The 27,106-nt window shown below is 41.0% G+C and overlaps 1 protein-coding gene across 1 annotated transcript; it reads left to right on the top strand.

Annotated features, from left to right (window-relative positions):
- Window positions 1–349: 349 nt before the first annotated feature.
- On the top strand, window positions 350–27,106 carry aldh6a1 (aldehyde dehydrogenase 6 family, member A1). The gene is made up of 12 exons (XM_080202291.1): window positions 350–456; window positions 10,787–10,828; window positions 12,440–12,514; window positions 13,226–13,387; window positions 14,061–14,139; window positions 16,164–16,466; window positions 17,256–17,377; window positions 18,052–18,241; window positions 18,955–19,136; window positions 22,325–22,504; window positions 23,410–23,508; window positions 24,343–27,106. The coding sequence occupies exons 1-12, from the start codon at window positions 421–423 to the stop codon at window positions 24,445–24,447; spliced, it is 1,575 nt and encodes a 524-aa protein (XP_080058417.1). The 5' UTR covers window positions 350–420; the 3' UTR covers window positions 24,448–27,106.

Here is a 27,106-nt window from a genome sequence, read left to right as displayed (position 1 = left end):
AGAGGATTTGATGGACGTGGTGGTCGACCAATGGGGATCCGGGATGGGTCGGCACGTGATGCAGGAACGACCAAATCGGCTTTGAACTAGCCGGGGGGGGGGTTAGTTATTGGTGATTGATGGACGTATGGACCAACCAATCGGGAGGGCGGATGGGTCCCTGAACCTGCAGCAGGCACCCAATAGGCTTCGAGGTCGGGAAGAGGGGCGGGACTGGAGGAGTCTCGATGGACGTGACGGCCGACCAATCGAAAGTGTGGTTGGCTACATACGTAACGCAGGAAGAGTCCAATCAGCTTCGGGATGGGGAAAGGGGCGGGCCCAGGATGGGGTGGGGGCGGGGCTGAGTGCGTCCAGTGTAGCTGGCGGTCACCTGGCAGGAGTTGATCTGTTATTTTGCAGGCGGGTTATTGCTTTGCAATGGCAGCCATGCTCAGGACGACTTTTAGACACAAGGTAAACCGGGCAGGGGCGATGAAATAGGAGGGAGGAAAATAAAGATGTGTGTGTGTGTTTTTTTAAAAACTCCTCAGTACAGAATGTTTCAGGGCCTTATCCCGTCGAGCTGGTCTCTCTTGTAGTCAGTTCGCACAACAGTTTATATATATAGAAACCTATGTGTATTTTTTTAAATTCACGGCACATCTTATTAAATTGTTTGCAGATTTTCAGTTTGGGCTAATGAGAAGTGCTGTTTGATCAGTAAGAATTTTTTTCCCCCCTGTTACTTTTCACCCTTCCCCTCAGCCAAACTTGTTTCTATTTATATATTCAAAAAGCCGTTATATTTCACTCCACGTTGTTTTTTCCTGCGGTTTTGCGTCAATTTGTTTGCTGCTCCTCTTTATTCCCCCTCCTTTGCCGTCCAGAAGGGATCAAATCGCCATTTATTTGTAGGCAGAGTTTCTCAACGTATCACACAGATATTTGGAAACTGTTCCCAGTGATTATATTTTGTTGTTGTGCCGCTGTGTCCTTATCAGAATATTAATTGCAGTTGATCTGTTGCTTAGGCGAAATTAGACCTCAGTGATTCTACAGTATTGTGATTGTGGCATGTTGCATGCTGGGGATTGACCCCAAAACTTGAGATTGTAAGATGTCAAAGCTACTTTTCTTAATTCAAAGCTTCCTAGTTTTAATGAACATGCCCAACAGTGCTGTTTAATGCCTCTTTTTTTTTAACTTTGTTCTTCTTGCAGTTTATACTTGGATTGTCCAAATGAAAAGTACAAAATTGTTGCTGCCTTTTGTACAGTCTGCAAGCCTGTAGGTCAGATTTGGTGGGCGGCTTCCAGATCTCCCTAGTTATTGGTTCAGTCGTGTTGGGGAGGGTTGTCCTTGGTTCTGTTCTTATACAGCATTTTTTTTCCTTGCTAATCTCGTCCTCTGGGAATTTGTGGCGCAGATTCAGTATTCACACCCCGCATCCAAATGTGATTTATTATTGTCACATATTAGTACACAGTGAAAAGTATTGTTTCTTGCATGCTATGCAAAGCATACTGTTCATAAAGAAGGAAACGAGAGAGTGCAGAATGTCGTGTTATAGTCAAGGCTAGGGTGTAGTGAAAGATTAACTTAACATGAGGTAGGTCCATTCAAAAGTCTAATGGCAGCAGGGAAGAAGCTGTTCTTGAGCTGGTGGTACATGACCTCAGATTTCTGTATCATTTTCCCAACGGAAGAAGGTGGAAGAGAGAATGGCTGGGTTGCATGGGGCCCTTAATAATGCTGGCTGCTTTTCCAAGGCAAAGGGAAGTATAGACAGAGTAAATGGATGGGAAACTGGTTGCTGGAAACTCTCAGCAGATCTGACAGCATCTGTGGAGTGAATAGAGTCAGTGTTTCAAGTCTGGATGACCGTTTGTCAGAGCCCAGCATTGTGACTAAACCTGAAATAGGCTAGCCAACCATTTAGTTCAAAGGCAATCAGTAATGGGCAAATGCCTCAGAACATAGTCAACTTGGTGCTACCTATTGATGATATTCACTAAAAACCTTTTTCCACCACCATCCTGAGGATTTCATTCCTCCTTTTCTCTCAGCTAACCCACTACATCCTTCTCCAGAACAGATTTCACAACTTTTTAGTCTTTTGATGTCTGCCATTTTGAAGGTGCACCTCAAGAAATTCCAAATCTACCTTAACACTTCAAGAGCTTTATTCATTCCTGTTCTGAGTAATATTTTGTTCAGCAATTGCTTTTTTTTGCCATTGCTATGATAGCTCTGATTTCTTCATGACAGTAACCATCTTCTGGCATTATGCTTCCCAAGTACTTGGATATGATTAAAAGCAAAATTCTGCAGATGCTGGAATCTGAGACAGAAAATGCTGGAATATCTCAGCAGGTCTGACAGCTTCTGTGGAGAGAATAGAGTCAACATTTCGAGTCAGGATGACCCTTTGTCAGAGCCCGATATTGTAACTAAACCTAAAATAGGCTAGCCAGCCATTCAACTCAAAGGTAATTAGTAATGGACAAAAAATTCTGGTCTTGCTAGTGATGCCCACATTCCATTAAAGAATAACAAAAAAGCTTTACTGAGGTTCTGTTGGAGCTTTTGCATCAGAGAAATTTACTTTCTATTAAATTATGTATTTGTAAACAACTTTTAAAATAGATTCAAATGTAAAAAGATATTCTCTTTCTACTTGGCTCTGCTTGCCATCACTCTGGCTTGTGCCAATGTGCCTCCTGACCCATCCACAGACCGCCTCCTCCCACTTGCTGACTGTTCCACTCAACTACCCCTCCCCTAAATCATTACTGTGAACAAGGACTTGGCTTGAGGTAGGAAGCAACCTACGGAGTGAGAGCTTTGTATATCCTCAATTTTCCACAAAATCAACTTTAATTTCCCAGGTGCCTCTCCTGCAAAGGTTGCATTGCTTTTATTCTTTAACCTACTAATCTTTATCTGTATCCTTAAGGTGATTCTATTTTTATTCTTCCTGTGACACACCTGTTTTGCCATTGCTACTGTTAGGGGAGGTGGCAGCGTAGTAGTATTGTTACTGAATGAGTAATCCAGAGACCCAGGGTAATGCTCTGGGGACTCAGGTTTCAATCCCAGCACATCAGATATCTGTAATAAAAACCCAGAATTAAAAGTCTAATGTTGATCATGAAACCATTGTCGATTGTTGTAAAACCCCATCCGGTTCACTCATGTTTTTGGGGAAGGAAATCTCATGCTTACCAGGTTTAGCTTATACATGACTCCACTTAACTGCTCTCTGAAGTGGCTTAAGCTGCTCAGTTCAAGGGTAATTAGGAAAGGACAACAAATATTGGTCCAGCCACTGTGGCTGCTCCAAATGAATAAGAAAAAGTGGCTCTGCCCCTTTTTTTGAAGATAAGAATTTTCAATTTCATGTGAGTGGAACTTTTGTAATTTGAACTGAGACAGAGCAAACTGTAAAAGTGTATAGCCATATTCCAAAGTGGAGGTGAGAAACTAACAAATTGCACCCAGGAGTGTGAAGAGAGAGATATTTCCTATAAACTAGACACTAATTAACATTCAAGGAAGAGACATTACAAATCTTGAAACAATGACTGGCACAAAGGGGCATACCCCAAACCTCTGGGCATTTTAAAATATGATTTGGCAATGCTGGTGATGGACTGGGTAAGCACAGTAAGAAGTCTCACAACAGCAAGTTAAAATCCAACAGGTTTATTTGGCAGCACTAGCTTTCAAAGCCTCAAGCTCCTTTAGGTGAGTGAGGACTAGTGTTCAAAACAGGTCATATAAAGACACAAACTCAATTTATAAGATAATACCATTTTAAAATAGTAAGAAGTCTCAACACCAGGTGTTGTGAGTCACTGCAGTGTGCTTACCCCAGTCCAACGCTGGCATCTCCACATCATTTTAAAATAACCAGTCACTAGAAAGAGATTGCAAGTGACACATACGGTTTCAAGAAAGTCTTTGGCAGATGAAACAAGCTCAAGCTCTATAATGTCTCCCTTTCTCACTCTGTCTTTGAGTGAATGTGTCACCTAGTTTGGGAAGTCAACTCCTCCAGGCACCTACCAGCAAACCGAGATCTTGTAATAATTGTAAAATCTGACCATTCAAGAAATCAGCTAACTTAAATCTGCTGCAGAGTTTAAAATCTATGCCTTCCGGACAATCAAATAACAGTTAAAATAAACTTAATCTTTGTGACTGAAGAGTTTGAATGGAGGGGAGCCGGTACATCCTTCCTCGCTTGTTCATAACACTACAGTGTCGTTATCTACTGCTTCAGCTTAGCGTTCAAATATTTTCCCATGTGTGCATCATGCATGCACGTGTTCTTTCTAGGCACTACCCTGTTATCCTCCTCACTCATCCCATTTGCTAGGCGCTTGTTTACATCTCAAATTTTCAGAAACGTGTGATGAACAATTTTGCATGCTGACTTTTATGGTTTCATGGTTCTCCTTGAATAAGTGTCTTTTAAAAGCCTCTATAATTTGTCCCCATATAGCTAAACCTCTCTAATGTTGTTGCCAACTATCCTTTACTTATCCCAACCAAAGTTCCCAACAACTTCAGTTTCTTTATATTTGTTTCAGGTTTGCTGACTGATTCTGGCTTGTTTTCTCCAGGTCATTCACACTACCTCAAAGGTGTCTGCAGTCTAATTCTGATCCTTTACACATCTGGGAGTTTAGTTGCACCAAGATAGTCACAAGCATTTTCCCAGGGTGGAAGAGACAATTACTAGGGGGCATAGGTTTACGGAGTGAGGGGCAATGTTTAAAGGAGATGTACAAGGCAAGTTTTTTTACACAGTGGGTGGTGGGTGCCTGGAGCTCGCTGTCGGGATTGAGTGGAGGCAGGTATGATAGTGAGTTTTAAGGGGGTGTCTGGACAGATGCATGAATAGGATGGGAATGGAGGGATATGATCCCCGGAAGGGTAGGGGGTTTTAGTTCAGTCAGGCAGCATAGTCAGTGGAGGCTTGGAGGGCTGAAGGGCCTGTTCTGTGCTGTAATTTTTTGTTCTTTGTTCTAAGATTGGTGGCCATGCCTCCACCAATGATATCTGGCATTTGTCCCATAACTTCTCAATCTTTGTCTCCTTCTATGCTGCTACTTTGACCGAGCTTTAGTTAAGCTGTTTGGCTTGGTGTCAAGTTAGTCTGATAAGACTTCTGAAGTGTCTTGGGACATTTAATTACATTAAGTAAACTATATAAATGCATATGGTTGTCTTTCTCCTCTCAACATAGCACTTCTCTTTTCTGACAACCATAGCAGATGGTGAAATTTGAATTACATAAAAATCTAGAATTAAAGAAACCATTGTTGATAGTTCATTAATGGCCTTTAAGCATTTACGCCACTCCAGGTCCACAGTAATGGATCTGTAGCAATCTCCTTCACCTATCTTTATTGATGTGCTTTCCAGTGATAGCTAGACCATTTCGCTACTCTGTGACAGTGTGTACACTATCTATTCCCTCCCCAATATTCACTCACTTTTAATTGCTTTGGAGAATCAAGGCCTTATACTTTGTACTGCAATTAGACAACTGTAGCATAATTTTAATAATTATTGCTTTTAGGTGTACAAATCTTTAGCTTTATTTGCCTTTGAGTGTATTTTAATTTCGCTTCTCATGCTTTTTAGTTCCTTAACTTATTTGAGTTCCCCTGGGTTCAAGAAAATGGAGTTTTCCCAGGTGAAGGCTTAGTTTTTTTTCCCCCTCAAAACATTTCACATCAAAACTAATTCATTACTTTTGTGGAGTACTCGTGAGCTAGAAAAGAAGCACCTGAGAAATTTCTGTAGTCAAGATAGCAGCTCATTGTGTTAATGGTTCCACTTACTTTGTCATCTGTACTTTGCTTGTTCCTGACTACAGTTTAAGATTATGATGTTTCTGTTGAAAAGCAGCCACCTCAGGTGGCCAAAATTCCAGTGGATGTATGAGGTTGACTCACTGTTTTGTTGCCTCTATGCACCATGCTGTGGGGTTTGTGATACTGAACTCTATATCCTGGGTAATTTTTAGTGTAGGCTTAAAGCATATGTGAAGTGACTTGATCTCCCAACACCATCACTAGGAAGGGGGATGTAGTGATGAAATCGAGCTGCTATTGATGGGATTGTGTAGGTTCAATAACATCTTGCTTGCCTGTTCTGTGGCTGTAAAATTGCATGTTAAATAGACAAGAAAGGGGACTTTGTTCATCCACGGGATTAAACCTGCACATTTTGGTGACTTCCATGCTTCAATAAGCAGTTAAATTGCTCCTTAGTGTCTAGGGATGCGTAGGTTAGAGGGATTAGTGGGTATAATATGTAGGGATATGGGGGTAGGGCCTGGGTGGGATTGTGTTCGGTGCAGACTCGATGGGCCGAAGGGACTCTTTCTGCACTGTAGGGTTCTATGATCTTAACTTGAAGTACCCAATGAGCTTTCAAGGTCACGACTTTCTGCAGAAAAGATTCTTGTGACACAAATAATGCATTTTTGATTAAAAGTAAAAGCTTTACTGTACAATGCCTCTATCAACCTTCACTCAACAATTGAGTATAAAGTCTGGTTTGGGTAAGCAAACTGTGTTCCTGCTGGGAAAGAGTATACATTCCAGCAACGCTTTTGGTAGTTTGGATTTCTCAGTCAAACACTCATTTGCCAAAAATGAGCAATGAATACCCACATGATCATGCTTGAATCTGTCCAATCCAGATTCTTCCCTGCTGCAGCACTGAACAACTAACTAAAGTAAGAAATAGCATAATACATCATGGTCTGTCATAGGGGACATTACCTGTTTCTTGAGCTTTTAACATTGCCTTTCTCGAGGAATTGCCCTCATGTGGCCAGCATGTCCTCAGCAATGGCTCCTCTTGCCGCCACATTAGCTTTCCTTCATCTACATTCTGCCTTTTGGCAACATCCACAAAATGGGGGTCAGCTTTTACATTTGTTCATGGTCACTATCTTTCACCATCTCTCAAATCCTCCATTGCTTCTATTACAACACTGCTTGTCCTACATCTGTGGTTGTATGATTCTATGGTTAGTCTCTGCTGAGCCTTGGGTTGAACGTTGGAAAAGTCAAAAGTGTTATATCTCAACAGAAATGCCAACTCCATACTCTGGACATTGATTCAGCCTTTCTTCTTGACTTCTGCCCTGGTGAAGCGGATGCTCAAATCTTCAGCTTCTTGTTAAACCTCAAGCTGGGCTTCCATATCCTTTCCATTACACTTCCTATGCATTAGCAAGGAAGACTTTGTCGTTTCTGGCATCTAGATCGATGCCAGGTAATCCATCCAGTTTCATTCCTTTCAGACTTATTACCGGTTTAATATAACTGACCTGGGCTATTTCAGAGGGCATTTAAGAGTCAACCACGTGACTGTAGATCTGGAGTCACGTGTATGCTTAAAGACCATAAGTGAACAATCAACAATGGTTCCTTTAATTCTAGATTTTTATGGAATTCAAATTTCACCATCTGCCATGGTGGGATTTGAATCCAGGTCCCCAGAGCATGAACTGAGGTCTCTGGATTATTAATCTAGTGACAATACCATAATGGCATTGCCTCCCATTCTGGAATTCTTTTCTCCCATCCTTTGCACATCTTCACCTCCTTTTCTTCCTTTTTAACACACTTCTGTGAATCATAAGAACATAAGAAATAGGAGCAGGAGTAGGCCATCTAGCCCTTCGAGCCTGCCCCGCCATTCAATAAGATCATGGCTGATCTGTCGTGGCTCAGTTCCACATTCCTGCCCTCCCCCCATAACCCTTAATCCCCTCTCTTATCAAAAACCCATCAACCGGCGTCTTAAAAATATTTAGCGAGGTAGCTTCCACCACTTCAACGGGCAGAGAATTCCAGAGATTCACCACCCTTTGAGTGAAGAAGTTCCTCCTCAACTCCGTTCTAAACCGCCCCCCCTTTATCTTGAGGCTGTGCCCCCTAGTCCTACTATCCTTTCTGAGCGGGAAGCGTCTCTCCACCTCTATCCTGTCCATCCCATTCATCATCTTATACGTCTCAATGAGATCTCCCCTCATTCTTCTAAACTCTAACGAGTACAAGCCTAATTTATTCAGCCTCTCTTCATAGCTCAACCCCCTCAACTCCGGCATCAGCCTAGTAAACCTTCTCTGCACTCCCTCCAAGCCCAAAATATCCTTGCGTAAGTACAGTGCCCAAAACTGCACACAGTACTCCAGCTGCGGCCTCACCAATGCCCTATACAGCCGCAGCAAGACCTCCCTACTTTTATATTCAATCCCCCTCGCTATGAAGGCCAGCATCCCATTAGCCTTCCGGACCACCTGCTGCACCTGCAAGCTGGGTTTTTGCGACTCATGCACAAGGACCCCGAGGTCCCTCTGCCCCGTTGCCTGCTCCAGTTTTTCACCACGTAAGTAATAATCCTTCCTACCATTATTCCTATCAAAGTGGACCACCTCGCACTTGCCAACATTAAATTCCATTTGCCATTTCCTGGCCTATTCGCCCAGCCTATCTAGATCCTTCTGTAGACTCTCCACACCCTCCGCACAATTTGCCGTTCCACCAATCTTGGTGTCATCAGCAAATTTCGACACCCTGCACTCGGTTCCCTCCTCCAGATCATCTATATAAATGGTAAATAGCTGAGGCCCCAGCACCGACCCCTGGGGCACTCCACTAGTCACCATCCGCCAATCCGAACAGCACCCATTGACCCCCACTCTCTGCCTCCTATTTGACAACCAATCCTCTATCCACGTTAACACCCTACCCCCAACTCCATGTCCCCTGACCTTCTGCAATAACCTCTTGTGAGGTACCTTGTCAAATGCCTTCTGAAAATCAAGAAAGACCACATCCACTGGCTCTCCTCTATCCACCGCCCTAGACACATCCTCATAGAACTCCAGTAAATTTGTCAGACACGACTTCCCTTTAACGAAACCGTGCTGCGTCTGGTCTATCAAGCAATTCCTCTCAAGATGCCTCGCTATTTCCTCCTTGATGACGGATTCTAACGTTTTACCTACAACAGACGTTAAACTAACTGGCCTATAATTCCCTGCCTTTTGCCTGGCACCCTTCTTAAACAACGGCGTAACATTAGCCGTTTTCCAATCTTCCGGCACTTCCCCTCGTTGACCTCCCATCTCCTTTGACCAAGCATTCATTTTTCTTCTTAGCTTCTGAAGCAAACTAGGGAGGGTTTTTTCCACATCAGAAGTGTATAAATAGAAGTTGCTGAATTGGTACCTTAAATTTTCAAACCTCAGTTTTGCCTCCATGTTGTAACAGATTTTGAAAATTACAATTTTTTCATATGTTCTGTTAAAATGAATTGAAATGGGGTGAGAGTTAAAGATGGAAATGGTCTCTTAATGGGGAAGTTCAATCCCTCATCATAGAACTCACTTTTCTTAGAGGTGATAATACTAAGTTGTCACAGCAGAGTTTAAATGAGGTATTCATCAATTTCTGAAAGCTCAATTGGCTTATGGTGACTGAATGAATCAAATTCTTTAATTCTATGGATTTGAGGATGTTTATTGTTTCTAGAATCTGATTTTTTTTTCCCTCTGTGAAATACAAGCCACTGGTTTTGCTTATCAATATTTTTTGCATTCTGTTTTGAAGTTCAGGTGAAAGAATTTTTCGTGTCTTTTTTTACCATTTTATTTTAAACGGGGCATGTGCCCTTCTCAAACTTTACCTCCAGTTTTCATAACTGAAATGTCTGTTTGTCCTACAGGTATTTAAGTGCATTTTGGATCCTGGTGATTTGGTTCAGGAGCCTAACTGAACTAAATAGTAGCTCTTTTGAATGTGTATGGTAATAAGTTAATTTCCCTTTCAAATATCACTTATGGGATTGTCCTTTTTTTTTGAAGTTGTGACTTAGAATTTATCTAAAAAAACAAATGGGCTGAAATAATACAGACATGGAAAATTTAAAGTCAGCTCCTTGTTCAATAACTATAGCTGAAATTGCCAAAAAATTCTCTTTGCCATGGAAATGCCAAAGAACAAAACCCTGCTTTCTCAAAAAACAGACACCTTTCTGGATTAGCTGAAGGTTGCTGATTCTCTCCACTCAATGCCAGCATAGAGTATGTAGCCACTCCTAACACAGCTCCTAACTTCTTTTTCTATCATCTTTTCCCATTGCCCTCATCCTTTGAAATCACCTTTCTCAAAATAGGAAACCATTTTATGTTCTCCTTATGGCCACTGCTTTCAGGTGCTTTATATTGTTCTGACCTTTCTCGTGTTTTAAAACCTTGTACTTCCCTTTGAAATTTAATGACAGAACACAATGCACTTTCTTTATCTCCTAATGCAAATTTCTGCCAATGCCTTATTTACTTGTAGAACTTTAAAGGCTTTCACACCTAGTGTCTTTGTCCTCAACTTTGTAGACACTCGGGCCCCGACTTAATTTACTTAGTCTCACACACAGGTGCGTGCATATATGGCCCCCATGAACCTGCTTCACAGAATACCACAGTAGATCCCAAAAACATTTTTAAAAATAATACCCTCGTCACAAAGTGGTGAAGCTTTTAGCACATAGGGCTAAATCTAATCTAATCTAACATAAACTAGAGGAAAGATTGAAACAACCTCCAAAAAGAAAGAAGCTGGGCTGGAAGGGAGTGTGAACCAGTCCATCGTCATTTGGACTTGGGGAGGAGAAAGGAATGAAATGCAGGGATTTCTATGCAACTGTAACAGTGAAGAGGAGTTTTTTTGCTTTGTTGAGATATGTAATGTTCTTTTCTATCTTGTTCCAGATTGTTTCACCGTTGGGCCGTTTGTGCTATTCATCATCTGTGGTAAGTTGAGCCAGCGCCAACTGCCCTATAAAATTAGGAAGAGAATAGTAATATGATATTGATAGAATTCAAAAGGATATTGACCATTCAGATCTCCTTTGTATTATCCCCCTTTCTCAATTGTCTGTTGGGGGGCCTGCAGTTTCGAGTACAGGTAACAGTTTACCAATGGAGGAACTACGTGATGAATTCTGGTGAAATCTTTCCCTCTATTTTATTGCCATCTTTATTCCTCCTCCAGTCCTGGTTTCCAGCATTTCCCCAGCTGAATCTACATTACAATGCCTTTACTGCTTCATAACTGGCATAGAAAATTTAGATCAAATTTGGAATCTCTTACAAAAAGCTTTTAGAACAAAGAGCAGATAATGAAAGTCAAGACACACAGAAGAGTTAGCACAAAAGAAATGATGAGAGATATCACAAAACAAACCCAGTGGCAATAAAACACTTCTCCAAAATATGTTAGAAACAAGAATGTTAGGATGGGACAGTTAATAAGAACCAAGAGCCAAGTTTGGGGTAGAGAGAGGGAACTTTAAATATTTTGGTTCAATTTTCACAATTGGATATTGGAGTACCCTGTGCTAATGGCTTTAGCCCATTACTCTGTTTCGAATCATAGAATTGTACCAGATAAGGCCATTTGGCCCTCTGATTTATGCCAGTTGATTCAAAGGGCAATTCAGTTCGTCCCATCACCATAACTTTGCAATTTTTCATGCTCACGTAAATTGAAAAATTACCTTGTGCTTGGTGGAGTTTGGAGTTTTCCTTCTCTTGCCCTTTAGATCCTTTCTTGATGCTTGATGGCTGGTGCAGACTCAACAAGCTGAAGGGCCTCTTTCTGTGCTGTAGAACTCTGATTAATGACTCTTAAATACCTCATACCTCTACATGTTCAATGCATATGGTATATTTCTTCCCTACCAGATGCTTATCAATCTGCCCGTGCAGAGTAATTACACAATCACGTTCAAAACTGCCTTTGCACTCCAGTTCAAATAGTCTTTGACAACCTTCTATCTCACGAGATAGTGGTTTGCTCCATGGTGGTCAACTATGTTAAACATCACCTGTTCCAGCTTCGGAGCCTCATTCTCACATGGCAGCATCTGTTGCATTTGCTGAAGAGGAAGATTGTGAGTGGGAAGATGCAGGTGCTGGCCTCTGTATACTCTGGGCTTTCATGAGCTGATTGCAGTTACCAAATTTATTAGGTGATAATTGTACACCAGCTTAAGCAGGGACTCCTCACCTTATCAAATCATAGAATCTACCAAGCTTACTGACTTTGGGTGAAAAACTGTACCATTTTCCATTTTGTTATAAATTGGATCTTTCAAGATCATTTTCAAGCAACTTGCACCTTTCAGGGATCCAAAGAAAGATGTTAATGAGGAAAATTTCCTGATTTGTGTAGATTCCATGAATGAAATTCATGTTGAAATTGCTAGCATTAGGATTCAGCTGCCTGCAATGTCAAAATGCCAAGTTAATATATTTCAAATAGTGTTTGTTATTTTCCTAGACCGCCAATTTTAATTGAGTCGGCTCAAGTGTATCTGTATTTTGGTGTTCATTTGCAGACTGTCCTATTTTATTTTGCAGCCAACAACAAAATTATTTATTGATGGAAAGTTTATTGAATCAAACACCTCAGAATGGATTGATGTTCACAACCCTGTAAGTGTGTGTTTTTATATTGATTTTTACATGAAAATTCTAAATGTCTGAATTATATAGCATGTAGCTGAATAACCGTACTGATTATTGGGCTGCAAAAATGGTGCTGAGGCATTACTGTGATGAGGAATAAAAATTCTAGAGTTGTGTATATGATGCGAAATCTTCCTCTTTCAATTTAATTTTTTTAAAAATTAAGTTAGTGATTTTGAAATATCCATGGAACATGAGGCGAAAATGGTAAATCATGAAGGAACGGTATGTTAATTAGCTGAGATGAGAAGCCTGTTAGAGGACCAGCATAAGGCACTAGAAAGGTGACGCTCAGTCTTTTTATGCGTATTGTGGATTTTTTTTAAAAAAAAGAAAAACTCCCTCGCTGAGATAAGAAACAAAGGAAATTCCGCCTGGTGTTTCTGTTATCGCAGAGGTGCACATCCAGGGAGTTTCTCCTCGTGCTGCACTGCAGAGTGCCTCGGCGCTATCGTTTAATCATTTTGTGGTTCCGTTGAATGCAGTTATGTGAATAGTTGCTGTTACATATTGACAATTCGAAAATTTAAACAGTAATAGCCAGAATTCTATGACCTGTACAAGTTCTTGCACACTTTTTTTCATTTTCTGAAGTACAGACTGCTTTGTTGCTTCAGTGGGAATTTGGGAATCTGTTGTGATCATTCGTCCTGCTATTTCTGAACTTGCTGCTTCTAGGCAACAAATGAGGTGATTAGCAAAGTCCCAAAGGCCACTCAGGAAGAGATGCTTGCAGCCGTGAATTCCTGTCAGCGTGCTTACCCCTCATGGTCAGAAACATCAGTACTGAGTCGGCAGCAGATTTTTCTAAGGTACCAGCAGCTCATCAAAGACAATATGGTAAGAGATACCATACCAGATGTGTTAATTAGTATTTAGGGGAAGGCTTAAATTTGAGGGATGGGATTGGGAGAATCCTGTGAACAGGTAAATGGTCTCTGGAAGCACAGAATTTTGTTTGCAAGTCTTTCTCGCATTTACCCAGTCCCTTTACTGAAAGCGTTTGTGAATGTTGTTTTGAAGGGAAGATTGTCTCCCAATTTCTTGGACCATGTGCTTGCTAATTTTTGAGGAAAGTATTCTCGCTTCAGTGCAAGTCTGAAGCAGATGCTTAAAGCCGTATAAGTCCAAATCAAAAATACCAAGAGGTTAATCTTAACCTTGCCCATCTGTGAGAATCATGCACTCAATCTGATTTTGCCTTTAGCAGAAAGGAAATCTTTCAGTTTCCTGCTGGGTGCAAGTTAAAGTTAGCTGTCCTGTTTTTTCCTTCTCACTGGGAAAGTGACTGTCCTCCCCTTGCCATTTTTTTTGTAGCAGTGCTGTGGAGCGCCTGGTGTTTCATATCCTAGGCTCAAACCTCATCTTACCATCCCCTGCCTGAATGTTATCACTTCTGGTTATAATCACTTGTTAAAGCTAAGTGCAAAAAAAACGATTTCTTTCTTAATACTGGCTCTGTCTTCCCTCCCAGAATATGTTAAAACATGTTGTCCTTTTACTTTATTAACAGACTGAAATCGCCAAGCTTATCACAAAGGAGCAAGGAAAAACATTGGCAGATGCTGAAGGAGATGTTTTCAGAGGCTTGCGTGAGTAACATGCGGAATCCCAAGTAAATGTATTATAAAATGATTTCCTGCTGCAATTTTAACCTCCATAAATTTCACATGTATAGTTACAGATAAGGAAGGAAAGTTTTTTTTTTAGCCCAAAGAACAAAGAAAATTACAGCACAGGAACAGGCTCTTCGGCCTCCCAAGCCTGCACCCACCATGCTGCCCAACTGAACTAAACCCCCTACCTTCCTGGGGACCATATCCCTCCATTTCCATCTTACTCATGTATTTGTCAAGACACCCCTTAAAAGTCACTATCGTATCTACTTCCACTACTCCCCCTACAGGGAATTACAGGCACCCACCTCCCTCTATGTAAAAGAAACTTGCCTCATACATCTCCTTTAAACCTTGCCCCTTGCACCTTAAACCTATGCCCTAGTAATTGATTCTTCCACCCTTGGAAAAAGCTTCTGACTATCTACCCCTCACAATCTTGTGGACCTCTATCAGGTCGTCCCTCAACCTCCTTCGTTCCAGTGAGAAGAAACCATGTTTCTCCAGCCTTTGCTCGTAGCTAATGCCCTCCATACCAGGCAACATCCTGGTAAATCTTTTCTGTACCCTCTCCAAAGCCTCCACATCCTGCTGGTAGTGTGACAACCAGAATGGAACACTATATTCCAAGCGCAGCCTAACTAAGATTCTGTAAAGCTGCAACATGACTTGCCAACTTTTAAACTCAGTGCCCCAGCCGATGAAGGCAAGCATGCCGTATGTCTTCTTGACTATCTTCTCCACCTGCATTGCCACTTTCAGTGATCTGTGTAAGAACATAAGAAATAGAAGGAGGAGTAGGCCATCTAGCCCCTCGAGCCTGCCCTGCCATTCAATAAGATCATGGCTGATCTGAAGTGGCTCAGTTCCACTTTCCTGCTTTCTCCCCATAACCCTTAATTCCCTTGCCTACCAAAAATCTATCTACCCGTGTCTTAAATATATTTAGCAAGGTAGCCTCCACCACATCAACGGGCAGAGAATTCCAGAGATTCACCACCCTTTGAGTGAAGAAGTTCCTCCTCAACTCTGTTCTAAACTGCTGCCACCCCCCCCGCCTTATCTTGAGACTGTGCCCTCTAGTCCTGCTGTCCTTTCTAAGTGGGAAGAATCTCTCTACCTCTACCCTATCCATCCCTTTCATTATCTTATACGTCTCTATAAGATCCCCCCTCATCCTTCTAAACTCCAACGAGTACAAACCCAGTCTATTCAGCCTCTGTTCATAGTCCAACCCCCTCATCTCCGGTATCAGCCTAGTGAACCTCCTCTGCACTCCCTCCAAGGCCAAAATATCCTTGCGCAAGTGCGGCGACCAAAACTGCACACAGTACTCCAGCTGCGGCTTCACCAGTGCCCTGTACAGTTGCTGCAAGACCTCCCTGCTTTTATATTCAAAAAGTGGGATCTGGGTGTACATGTACACCCAGATCCCACTGCTTATCAATACTCTTAAGGGTTCTACCATTTACTGTATATTCCCTGAATGTATTAAACCTTCCAAAATGCATTACTTCATGTTTGTCTGGATTAAATTCCATCTGCCATCTCTCCATTCAAGTCTCCAACCAACCTATATACTGCTGTATTCTCTGATGGTCCTCATTGCTATCCTTTGTGTCGTCTGCAAACTTACCAATCAGTTACGTTTTCCTCCAAATCTACAAGCAACAAAGGTCCCAGCACTGATCCCTGAGGAACGCCACTTGTCACAACCCTCCATTCAAAAACGCTTCGGCTTCCATCATAATCCATAGTACCATCCCCTCCAAATCCCTTGTGAACTTCTTAGATGACTCCAGTTTACTTATGTCATTTGCAAAATACTTTTTTCCTTTCCAGTGTTTTGTGCCTTAGTTTACCAAGAATGTTAAAATTGTTTTTCAAAAATCTATTCTGGTTATTTCTCTTGTACAACTCAAATGACAGTAAGCAATGTAGAGGTTTTAATTTGTCTTCTGTGATAATACTTAGTGATATCTTTGCTTTTCTCCCTACAGAGGTTGTTGAACACACTTGCAGTATCACATCATTAATGCTGGGTGAGACCTTGCCCTCCATCACCAAAGACATGGACACGTTCACTTACCGTCTGCCGATAGGAGTGTGTGCTGGCATCACCCCCTTTAATTTCCCAGCCATGATTCCACTCTGGATGTACCCTATGGCTTTGGTATGTGGAAACACCTTCCTGCTCAAACCTTCAGAGCGTGTGCCGGGAGCAGCCATGTTGCTGGCCAGGATGCTGCAGGACGCAGGAGCTCCAGATGGAACCCTCAATATTATCCATGGGCAGCATGATGGTAGGAAACTCAGCATCTCTGTAAATGGTTTAAAATCTTTGAAGTTGACCTATTCCCATCCCTATCATTCTAACACCTATCTGTCACTCTTCAAATAGTCTGGAGAAATAATTGTGGTATTGAATGTCATCATTGTGAGAGTTTCTTTGTTAAATGAGGTTAGCATTCACCTCCAGATGTCTCACTCATTTCATTTTCTTGTAGTTAGAACTGACCTGAGGGTGTTGATTAATCATGTTAAAATTGACCATGTTTTGAGCTTTGACAGCCACAGCGTTTGTTTATGAATAACCTGAAGTTCTTCAACATGTCTTTGTGCTTCCATGCACATTAAAGGAATTTGGATCATTACTTGGGTTATTAGCCACGTTAGAGTGTTGTTACAGTTTGATGGCCACAACTTTCTTCTGTGGCTTATTGAAGAAATTCTCTTAAAGAATCTTGACAACTAATAGAAAACAATTCCTAGACCACTGCCTGTGATGGTTTAAAATGTAGAGAGAAAATGACACTAGATATGGCATTTAAATTAGCTTTAAATATCATTAGTTATGAGGGGTAATGAATTATTGCTGATTTTTCTCATGTAACATGTATTGGTTTAGTGGTTTGGAAAGTCAAGATGCAAGGCCAAAAAAAGTGCAATACTTTTGATACCAAAGTAGCATTTTTCCAAATGCTACCCCTCTCAATAACATTACAGCGTTGCTGTTGTGGTGTTGCCTCTAGCTGTGCCCGCAAACTGCAAAAATGGGAATAAAACAATAAGTTTTCTTTGCCTTTTTATAGCTGTAAACTTCATTTGTGACCATCCAGCCGTAAAGGCTATCAGCTTTGTTGGTTCGAATCAAGCAGGAGAGTACATCTACACAAGAGGTTCCAAAAACGGCAAGAGAGTCCAGTCAAACATGGTGAATATCCTTTTCGTTCCCTTGCACGTGAACGTTTTTATTCTATTTCAGAGCAGCTGGGTGGAGGATTAAATTTGCTTCTTAAATTTGCTTAAATTTGTTCCTGATTTGAGAAGGGTTATTTCATTGCTTTTGTTTTGCAAAAAACCAACTTCAATTGTTTTTAGTTTAAACTAACAAGCCTGGTAAGGCGGATACTTTCACATGCCTCTATAAGTATCACTGTGGAATTAATGTTGGTAATTGGAAGCTCAGTTGAACCACATTGTATCTCCTCACTTTTTTGCTGTTGCAGTGTGACAGTTTATAATACCCAAGAGGTCAATCTTTTCTAAATTCACATCTGAATGAGCTATTAAATCATATGCTACTGCTGTGCGTAAACTTGTAAAGAAGCTGGGGAAAGGAGAGATTATTGCAGAGTTTTGCAAATGCGAAGTTTGAGTGGGAAGAGAGGAGAATTTCTTAAAGGACACTTAGTAAGTTGGCTGATAAGTTTGTTTTTTTTTCTCAGTACTCCAAGGTTATGCAAAGTATTTATCTACCTCCTGCAGCGTGCAGGTTCTGACCATGGGTCCTTTACCTTCTGTCTTGATTTTTATCACATAGCCGCTTGGAGAATACAGGGAGGTGCCTTCGTTTTACTTTTTCCTTTATCTGCAAATTCCTTGTAGGGTGCTAAAAACCATGGAGTCGTGATGCCGGACGCCAACAAGGAGAACACGCTGAATCAGCTGGTTGGAGCAGCTTTTGGTGCAGCTGGACAGCGTTGCATGGCCCTCTCAACTGCTGTCCTGGTTGGGAAAGCTAGAGATTGGTTGCCTGAACTGGTGGAAAGGTCAAAGAAACTGAGAGTCAATGCAGGTGTGATTATGCTTTCAATGCAATGGATGAAAGAGAAATTTGATAAAAAGTGAAAGAAACCCTAGTGTGGCCCCAGTGCAAAAAAGAGGGGTACAGGGGCAATTGGATTGACTGCGGGGTCTGTTCCCGCAGCCACATTTTTGTTCTCTGTAGTGGCAATTCTATGAAACAGACTTTTCAGAGTAAATTATGAAGCATGCTCTCCTACCATCAAGAATGGAGAAGGTATGACCATAATTGCATTTCCAGTCTATTCTGAGTTGTCCAGGGTTTTAACCCAGAGACACTGGGAAGGGATGCTAGAAATGCTAATTACTATGAACTGGTCCAAAATATTTTTCTAAAAGAGGCTCCTTTTTCCCTTTTGGCCTCACTGAAGGAATAACCAAAATAACTTCTAAATTCTTCAGTGTGATAAAATGATCTTATTGGGCAAATCAACTTTATTAAACGTTTACAAACTGGCTAAATCCATTACTTTATTAGATAAGGTAAATAAGCTTTTATTTGCTATTTGTCCTTACCAGCCTGTTTGCAATATGTTCTATTGGAGTTTGTGATAAGGTGGAGGTACAAGGAGAAGAACCTGCTTAATACATGTCCTGAGTACAGTTTAACAGCCTACTCACTCTACATTCCTCCTACACCATGTAAAGAAAAAGTGGTCGGCTTGGTTAATCACGTCATTTTTTTTGTTCTCTCCCTGATCCCAGGTGACCAGCCGGGCTCGGACCTTGGTCCTCTGGTCTCCCCTCAGGCAAAGACCCGTGTGTGTGATCTGATCCAGAGCGGGGTGGAGGAGGGCGCCAAGTTGCTGCTGGATGGCCGGAAGATCCAGGTGAAAGGATATGAAAACGGAAACTTCGTGGGGCCCACCATCCTTGGATCAGTAAAGGTGAGAAGAACACATTTTTTTTTTTACCAGCCATCTGTTGACCAAAGTCATGCTTTCAAGCGGTATCTTTTTTTTTGCTGCTCAAATTGGCCATGTGTCCAAGCCAGCTATCACTCATGACAAAAATTACAATGTAGTTGATGCATATTCTGTACAACTGTGCCAACTGATAACTTGCACTAAAACAATCTGTGGGTATTTGTTAAGTAACTCTGGGGATGCTTGGAGTTCCAGGAATTGAGCTAACTTAGATTTGCAAGACGGGAGAGGATTTAATAATTTATTGTTTTATCCAGTAACTAGAATAGTCAACACCTCCATTTGGTTCGCAAGCATGATCTCAAGCTTTCGGTTGCCTGTCATTTTAATGCATTGCCATTTCTATCCTTGGCCTGCTGCAGTCTTCCAGTGAAACTTAACACAAGCTTAAGGAACAGCATCTCATCTTGCAGTTAAGCATTTTACAGCTTTCCAGACTCAACATTGAGTTCAACAATTTCAGACCATGAACTCGGTCCCGTTTTGATTCTTTTTTTTTGCCATGTACCAATTTGAATCTTGTTTTTCATGTGTTTTGTTTTCAGACAGAGCTGTTCATTATTTTTCCATTCACACACACCATGAATAGATGCTTTGTTTTGTTACTCCAACTATTACCTCTCCCTTCCTCTTTTGTTCCATGATATCTTTGTCATTTAATTTCTCCTGCCCTCCATCCCAGATCTTCCCTTTTGTTCCTCCCCCAGCCTTTCAACAGCATAAAATCCATCACATCTCAACCCTTCTTCAAAACTGACAGTAATGTTCGACTCAAAACATTAACTCTGCTTCTCTCTTTGTAGATGCTGCCAGATTTGCTGAACATTTCCAGCATCTACAATATTTGTTTTCAGTAAAATAGTGATTACTTTTATTTACCAGATAACAAGATAGCCAGATTTGACTAAAAGTTCTGACTGCCCTCAACCTGAAGGGGCAATCTCTTACCTTGCCACTTCAGTCAAGCCTGTTAAGCCTTAATGTATGTATGAATTTGCCAGTTTACGCTATATTGCTTGGACAAGGCCAATGATTCCCTGCATTGGAGGGGAAAGAAGCAGAAGCTGCACGAAAGTAGCATGAAATAAAGAAAATCACCAGGCGCGGGAGTTGAAAACAGCAACAACCTGCATTTATGTAGCATTTTTGACATGGAGAAACATCCAAGGTGCTTCATAGAAGTGTGATCTGACAGACTTTGACAATGCCAAAGAAGGGAATATTAGATAGTGATAAAGATTGATCAAAGAGACCGACAGACCTCAATGAGAGTCTTAGAGGGAGAGGTGGAACAATTAAAGAAGGGAACTCTACAGCTTGGAGCCTTAACAGTTGATGGCATGGCTGCCTGTGATGGGAGAAAGATAGTGGGTGATGCAAAATCCAGAGTCATGGCAGCAGCAAGTTCATTGGATGTTTGAAGGGCTGGATCAGGTTAAAGATGGGGAAAAGCGAGGCAGTTTGAACAAGGGGATTGAAATCTACGTTAGGTGTTGGTATATGCCAGTGAAAGTTGGGGTTATTGATGGAGTGAAGGTAATGTGGATTAGGGTATGACCATCAGCGTTGGATGAGCTAGTTAATCATGGCTGACCAGCAGAATGTCTGGAGGTGACAGAGGCACAGATGAAGCATACGACAGCAAATTAACTGAGGCAGGGACAGATTCGGGTGATGTTAGAGGTAAAAGTGAGAGTTTTTGTAGTTATTAAATTACTCTAAATAACCACACTTGGTACAAATTTGAGGTCCTGGTAGAAATTGGGGAAGGAGTGTTTGTCCAGACTCCATGGCGAAGGAAATTGTGATGCCAATCTTCAATAAGAAGCCAGTTAATTGTGGCCGTTTGGCTTTATTGAATCATTAGTGCACAAGCATTGCCTGTGGTCTGGATTTAAATTATAAAGCACTTGTAGAAGCACCAGCGTATCAGGCTTGGTTAGTATGAATAGCTAAAGGACAGGTTATGCATGATCAGCCTTTATATTTGTATTACTTTGAAGAAATAAGTAAAGAAAATGCATAGATGTGATTTGGATTTTCGATAAGTATTTGATAGGGAAGGATTGGGAAGAACGTGACCATGGTTAGGGATAGTTAGAGAGTTGAAAGATTGCAGTGATCTGTGTTAGGGTTTTTCTTTGCGTATGTATGTATTTTCAAGGATTACCGACAGGCTACCTAGATGGGCACATGGTGGCAGCGCTGCTAAATATGGAGAACAGAAAAAATAAGACGTCCTAGAAAAAAGCATTAACAGAATCCTTTAAATAGTAAGATTTTAAACAAGTGAACAGAAGAATAGCAGATTTACCAGTTATTAAAGGTGGCAGACAAAGCTACAAAAAGGCAAATTGACTTTTTAAAAATATTGAGACATGAAATACAAAAGCAATGAGATAATGTTGAGCTTGTACAATCAGGATAGAGTCTGCCATTTCTTAGAGGTTTCTGTCTTTCAAAAGGACACATCCTGTAAGGGTGTTATTTACAGTGAGGAATAACCATTATTGGAAAGAGTGACATACAACCATATAATCCTTATGGTGCAGAAAGAGGCCGTTCAGCCCACCGAGTCTGCATCAACTCTCCGAAAGAGCATCCCGTTCAGCTCCTCCCTATCCCCACACACTCACCATGGCTAATCCACCTAACCTACACATCTTTGGACTGTGGAGGAAACTGGAGCACCTGGAGGAAACCCATGCAGATGTGGAGAATGTGCAAACTCCACACTGTCACCCAAGGCTGGCATCAAACCCAGATCTCTGGTGCTGTATTGCAGCAATGCTAACCACTGTGCTGCTGTCCCATGTTAAGGATTTTCCACGAGAGCCTAAATAAATAAAGCTGACAAGGTTAGCAACATTTAGCATAATGATGAGATAAATAGTTTCCACGGGCTGGAAATGGAGGGTATAGAGTTTTACAGTTTTCACAAAAAGAGGGGATGAAATCATTTTTATGTTCTTGATAGAACTTTTTGCCATAGCCTTTGATAAATTGAAGAATCATTTTAAAAGAGTGTTAGATAGTGTATTGTTTTAAAAAGAAATACTTGTGAACCAAGTAGAATTAGACAGGCCTGAGTTTGCTGCAAAGTGTGTGCAGCCACAAAGACTTATTAAGACTTTTATTTTTCTCCGTAGCCTCAAATGAAGTGCTATACCGAAGAGATCTTTGGACCGGTCCTCGTCGTCCTTGAAGCAGAAACACTAGATGAAGCTGTCGATATTATCAACCAAAACCCATATGGAAATGGCACTGCCATCTTCACCACCAATGGTGCTACAGCCCGTAAATTCACACACCAGGTTGATGTGGGACAGGTGTGTTTTCAGACACAGCTCCACATGTTTTCAGAATGGATGTACTCGGATTTATTTGCTTTGACCTCAGTGTAGATGATTTGACAAAGAGCTGGCTACACCTATTGGTAGATAAATGTATGATATGGTTGAGCAAGTGGTGCTATCCTTTTATCATATTTCTAGTTGTACATATTCAAGCCTGTTACCTGTGTTGTTCGAGTTGGTTTCTGAGGAGCTGCTTGAGATGCCCAGCCTACATGAATGTCTGCTTCTTTCTTTTACCTGTATGAATGTACAGTTGTAGTCCTGTGTTAGAGAGGATACTAGAGCAATGATTAGTCAGCATGCTTCATTTAAGCTGGCCAAGTTAATATGATAGAACTGGAGAACTTCATCTGTTTTTCTATATGCAAGAAAATATTAAAGATTAAAGCCTGCTCTAGGCTGCTGAAATTATAGTTTAAGATCTAATGTTTATAGTGTAAACTGCTCTACTCTCATTTAATCAGCACAGTTTTAGTTGACTTTTATACTGAAATATGTAACGTGCAAAATCATCATCTTGTACAGCTATGTTAAATATCTATCACTTAAGTGAAATAATTTAATTTATCCCTTCCCAAACACAGAGGATATGGTAATTTGAAATTAAGTCTGCATCTAAAAATGTCAAGGCCGGCTGGCTTTCTTTCCCTTCTTCTTTCTCCTCCTCTCTTTCCAACTAGCCACTTGCGAATCTGCCCTCTACTTTGTGCCATCCGACAACATGTTCAAAGTAGCAGCGTGCCATGTGGGAATCTGAAACAGAATCCGCATTGTGCTCATAGACATGGTTGTTATCCATTATTTGATGTAATGCATCAGTTTGGAGCCATATATTTGGCCCAGTTTGGTAAATTATAGCTTTCTCTTATCCTCTTCAGATCGGAGTGAATGTGCCCATCCCAGTTCCATTGCCCATGTTCTCATTCACTGGATCACGAGGCTCGTTCAGGGGTGATACCAACTTCTATGGCAAACAGGTGTGTATACAATATATATTGTATGTTAGTCCCAAGCCAGAACAGTTTAGGCAGCAGTAACATAAAGTTCACAGGAGTGGTGTTTAACCAGCTACTCTTTGTTGTAGTGGGGATGGGGTCTGCCAAATCCCAGCCTTCTGTAGCCCTGTGCTATCACTGAGCCTGAAACCTGGGGAAGTGCAGGTGCCCTCAAAAGTGTTACTAATCGGCCCATTCCAGTGAGGGACCAGAATTTATCAGTGGCACCTCAACCAGTAGATTTCACACCTTAAACATTATGATTGGAGAGCTTTCAACATTTTGTGATAATGTGCTCCAAGATTTGATCTTCCCTCAGTATTTCAGATTTACTTCAATGTTAGTGCTGGAACCACTCATAAGTAGGCTGCTAGCTTTGATTAGACACATTCCTGGAGGTTTCTTCCAGTGGTCCTCCTGTCTCTAACCACCCTATCTCATATCCATCATCATGATGCATCCATTGGAAAGAGAGTGGACTCCTAAGCACCTGATTGCATAATTTTTCAGTCAGTCAAAAGCCTCTATTTTCATGTCTGATAATTTTAATGGACAAAGATGTTGAAAGAAAACTTTTATCAGCCCTCTGATTTTTCTGGTGGATTTCCTCAGCTGCGTCCTAAAGGTTAATCTTTAATTCTTGAAGACTTAGGAGAATCCTAACCCTGGAATCGGATAAAAAATATGAATGAAAATGTAGTTGTCCAGGCTGATAAATTTCAACAGTTCAGCTCTTGAAATGATACTGAATCTAACTGAAAGCCAAGAACTGTGATGCATGCAACCTTTAACTTCTGTTTTTCAACTGTGTGCCAGGGTATTCAGTTCTACACTCAAGTGAAGACAGTCACATCCCAGTGGAAGGAAGAAGATTCGACCTTAACCAGCCCATCTGTTGTCATGCCAACAATGGGGCGCTAAGTTCACTCACTGAAATGGCAAGCTGCACACTCAACATAGTCCTCAGTACTAATGTTTTGGATCTAACTTGAGAATTTGGGCAGGAATGGGTGGGTGAGAACAACAAATACCTGTGTTGCCTGGGAGAGGCATATAAACCAGGGATGTGGTTAAGTGGGAATGAAAGAAAAACTATGGAAAGCATTTGTTTGATTTTGACTATTATTAGCAATTCTGAACACTAATTTCAAATTGCTGTATGCCGTCCCTACTTTAATTTTTTTAAATCAGCTGCAGAAACCTGCAAATTCTGATCATGTTGCGCACATTTAGATATAAACACAGGTTTTAAACAAAAAATTCTGCTTTCCCCTGGATTTGAACTGCATGCTCAGTTTATCTTTTTCTTCAATATGAGTTACATGCATAAGGGAGTTAATTGACTGATCCCTGTAGCTTGTTGACAATGCTAGCTGACTTACGAGTGTGGACTCCAACATTACCTGTTGGTGGATTGCTTTAAACCTCAAGGTGGAAAAAAATCAGTTCTGACAATATCCCTTGAGCTGTTTCATACTTTAATTGCAGGATTCACAGGATTTTATTGGGTTGAGAAGCACATTTAGCTGGACAATTTTACTGTATATAAGTAAAAAAGGTGCAGTTTTAGTCCTGTGATTAGGTGATGGTTAAATGTGATTAGGTTTAGCAGTCTGAAATTCTTTACCTCCAGATTTCTTTTCAGTAAGAAATTGATCCTAAACCACGTGCCTCAGACTAATATGTCCTCTTGTCAAAGTGAGTTAGATATGAGCTGCTGCAGTGATGCCATTAGTTCTCCAGTGAAACATTTGAGTCTTGCAGACCAGGAAGTTGCAGATTAGAAACAGTGATGGAGTAAAAATCACTAATTTAACCATAGGATTTTTAATGTTGGTTTTTCTTTACATCTCTACTAATCTCTTTCAAATAGATATGGCAGACTCTGAATGTCACAGCTCACTCTGAGTGTTATGGCTCGCAGAAACAAAACTGACAGCGAGCCAATTTTTGTTCGTAAGATGATGGGGGAGTGGGAACAATATTATGCACGTGTTTTTTTTTAGGTGGACAGCACTTTCTACTGATGATCTAAATGATCACATAATTAGGTGCAGGTGTAGGCTATTTGGTCCATTTGGCCTTCTCTGCCATTCAGTCAGATCACCACTGATCTACCTCAATTCCACCTTCCCACACTATCCCTGGATTCCCTTGGTATCCAGAAATCTACTTTTTAAAAAATAAACTATCCATACGCAGCACTCTTGATATAGTATCTTCCAAACACAGCCCCCTTGAATGGGAAAATAAATTCTCATCAGTCATTAAAATGGCTGATCACTTATTTTGAGATTGTGACCCCCTGGTTATAGACTCGCTAGTAAGAAGTCTCACAAAAGATTAAAGTCCGATCTCCACATATAAACTCACCAGCCAGGGAAACACTCTCAGAATCTACCCTTTCAGCCCCCTTAACAATTTGATTTGTTTCATGGAGACCATCTCTCATTCTTCCTCAATCCCTCCTCATCGGACAATCCCCTCAAACCAGTAACCAATCTCGTGATCTTTTGCGCTCCCTCTAGGGAAAATGTAACCTTCCTTGAGTATGGAGACCAAAACGTTACATAGTACTCCAGATGTGGTCTCACCAAAGCCCTTATATAATTGAAATAAGACTTCTTTACCCTTGTACTCCACTTCCTTTGTAACAAAGGCTAGCACTATTTATCTTGCTTGTTGTATTTGCATGTTAACTTTATACGATTCTTGTACAAGGACATCCAGTTGCCACTGAATGCAGACGTTTCCCAGTCTTTCATCTTCTAAAAATCAACTTTTTTATTTTTCCTGCCAAAGCTTTCACATTTCTCCACGTTATGTTCCATCTACGATGTTGTTGCCCACTCAGTTAATGTCTGTATCCCTTCTGGTCTCTGCTTGCTCCCACCAAGCCTTGAATTGTCAGCGAACTTGGATATATTACCCTTGCCTAAATCATTGATATAGTTTGTAAATAACTGAGGCCCAAGCACTGATCTTTGCAGTACCCCACTAGCTAACCAGTTTCTTCTTACTTTGTCAGTTAATCAATCCTCAATGCTAATATACTTTTTCCCCCGTTAATCTACCCACTACTTATAATGTTAAACTTTAACATGATTTCCCTATCATAAATCCACGTTGACTCTGGCCAATTAAATTCTGATTTAAGTGCCCTGTTACCATGTGCCTAATAAATTCCAGCAATTTGTCTACTACAGATATCAGGCTAACTAGCCATTAGTTCCCTATTTTACCTCTCTTGTTTTATTGAAAAGCTGGTTTACATTTGCTATCGTACAGTACCTGTGGACCATTCTAAAATTTAGGGAATTCTAGAAGAATGAAACTGATGCTGCTACCTGTGAGCAGTCAATGTGATTGTTGAATTCAAAAGGAAAAATAAGCTATCCAGTTAAATCTGTGTTGAAGTGTGCATTATATAATTGCCGTTTTCTTCCCCATTCAATGTGGGGGAGAATCACTTAGTTATACATGAAGCAATATTCCTGTTTGTTTGCGCATGATGTAACTGTGACTAATCATGTTGAAAACTCTTGCTGCAAGTTGACAAAATAAACTTTTTATAAATGTC

The sequence above is a fragment of the Carcharhinus amblyrhynchos genome, chromosome 14 (assembly GCF_965287045.1).
Source record: "Carcharhinus amblyrhynchos chromosome 14, sCarAmb.v2.hapA, whole genome shotgun sequence".
Lineage (NCBI taxonomy): Eukaryota > Metazoa > Chordata > Chondrichthyes > Carcharhiniformes > Carcharhinidae > Carcharhinus > Carcharhinus amblyrhynchos.
The sequence above is the reverse complement of the archived record's forward strand: the minus strand, read 5'-3'. Positions and strand labels throughout refer to the sequence as shown.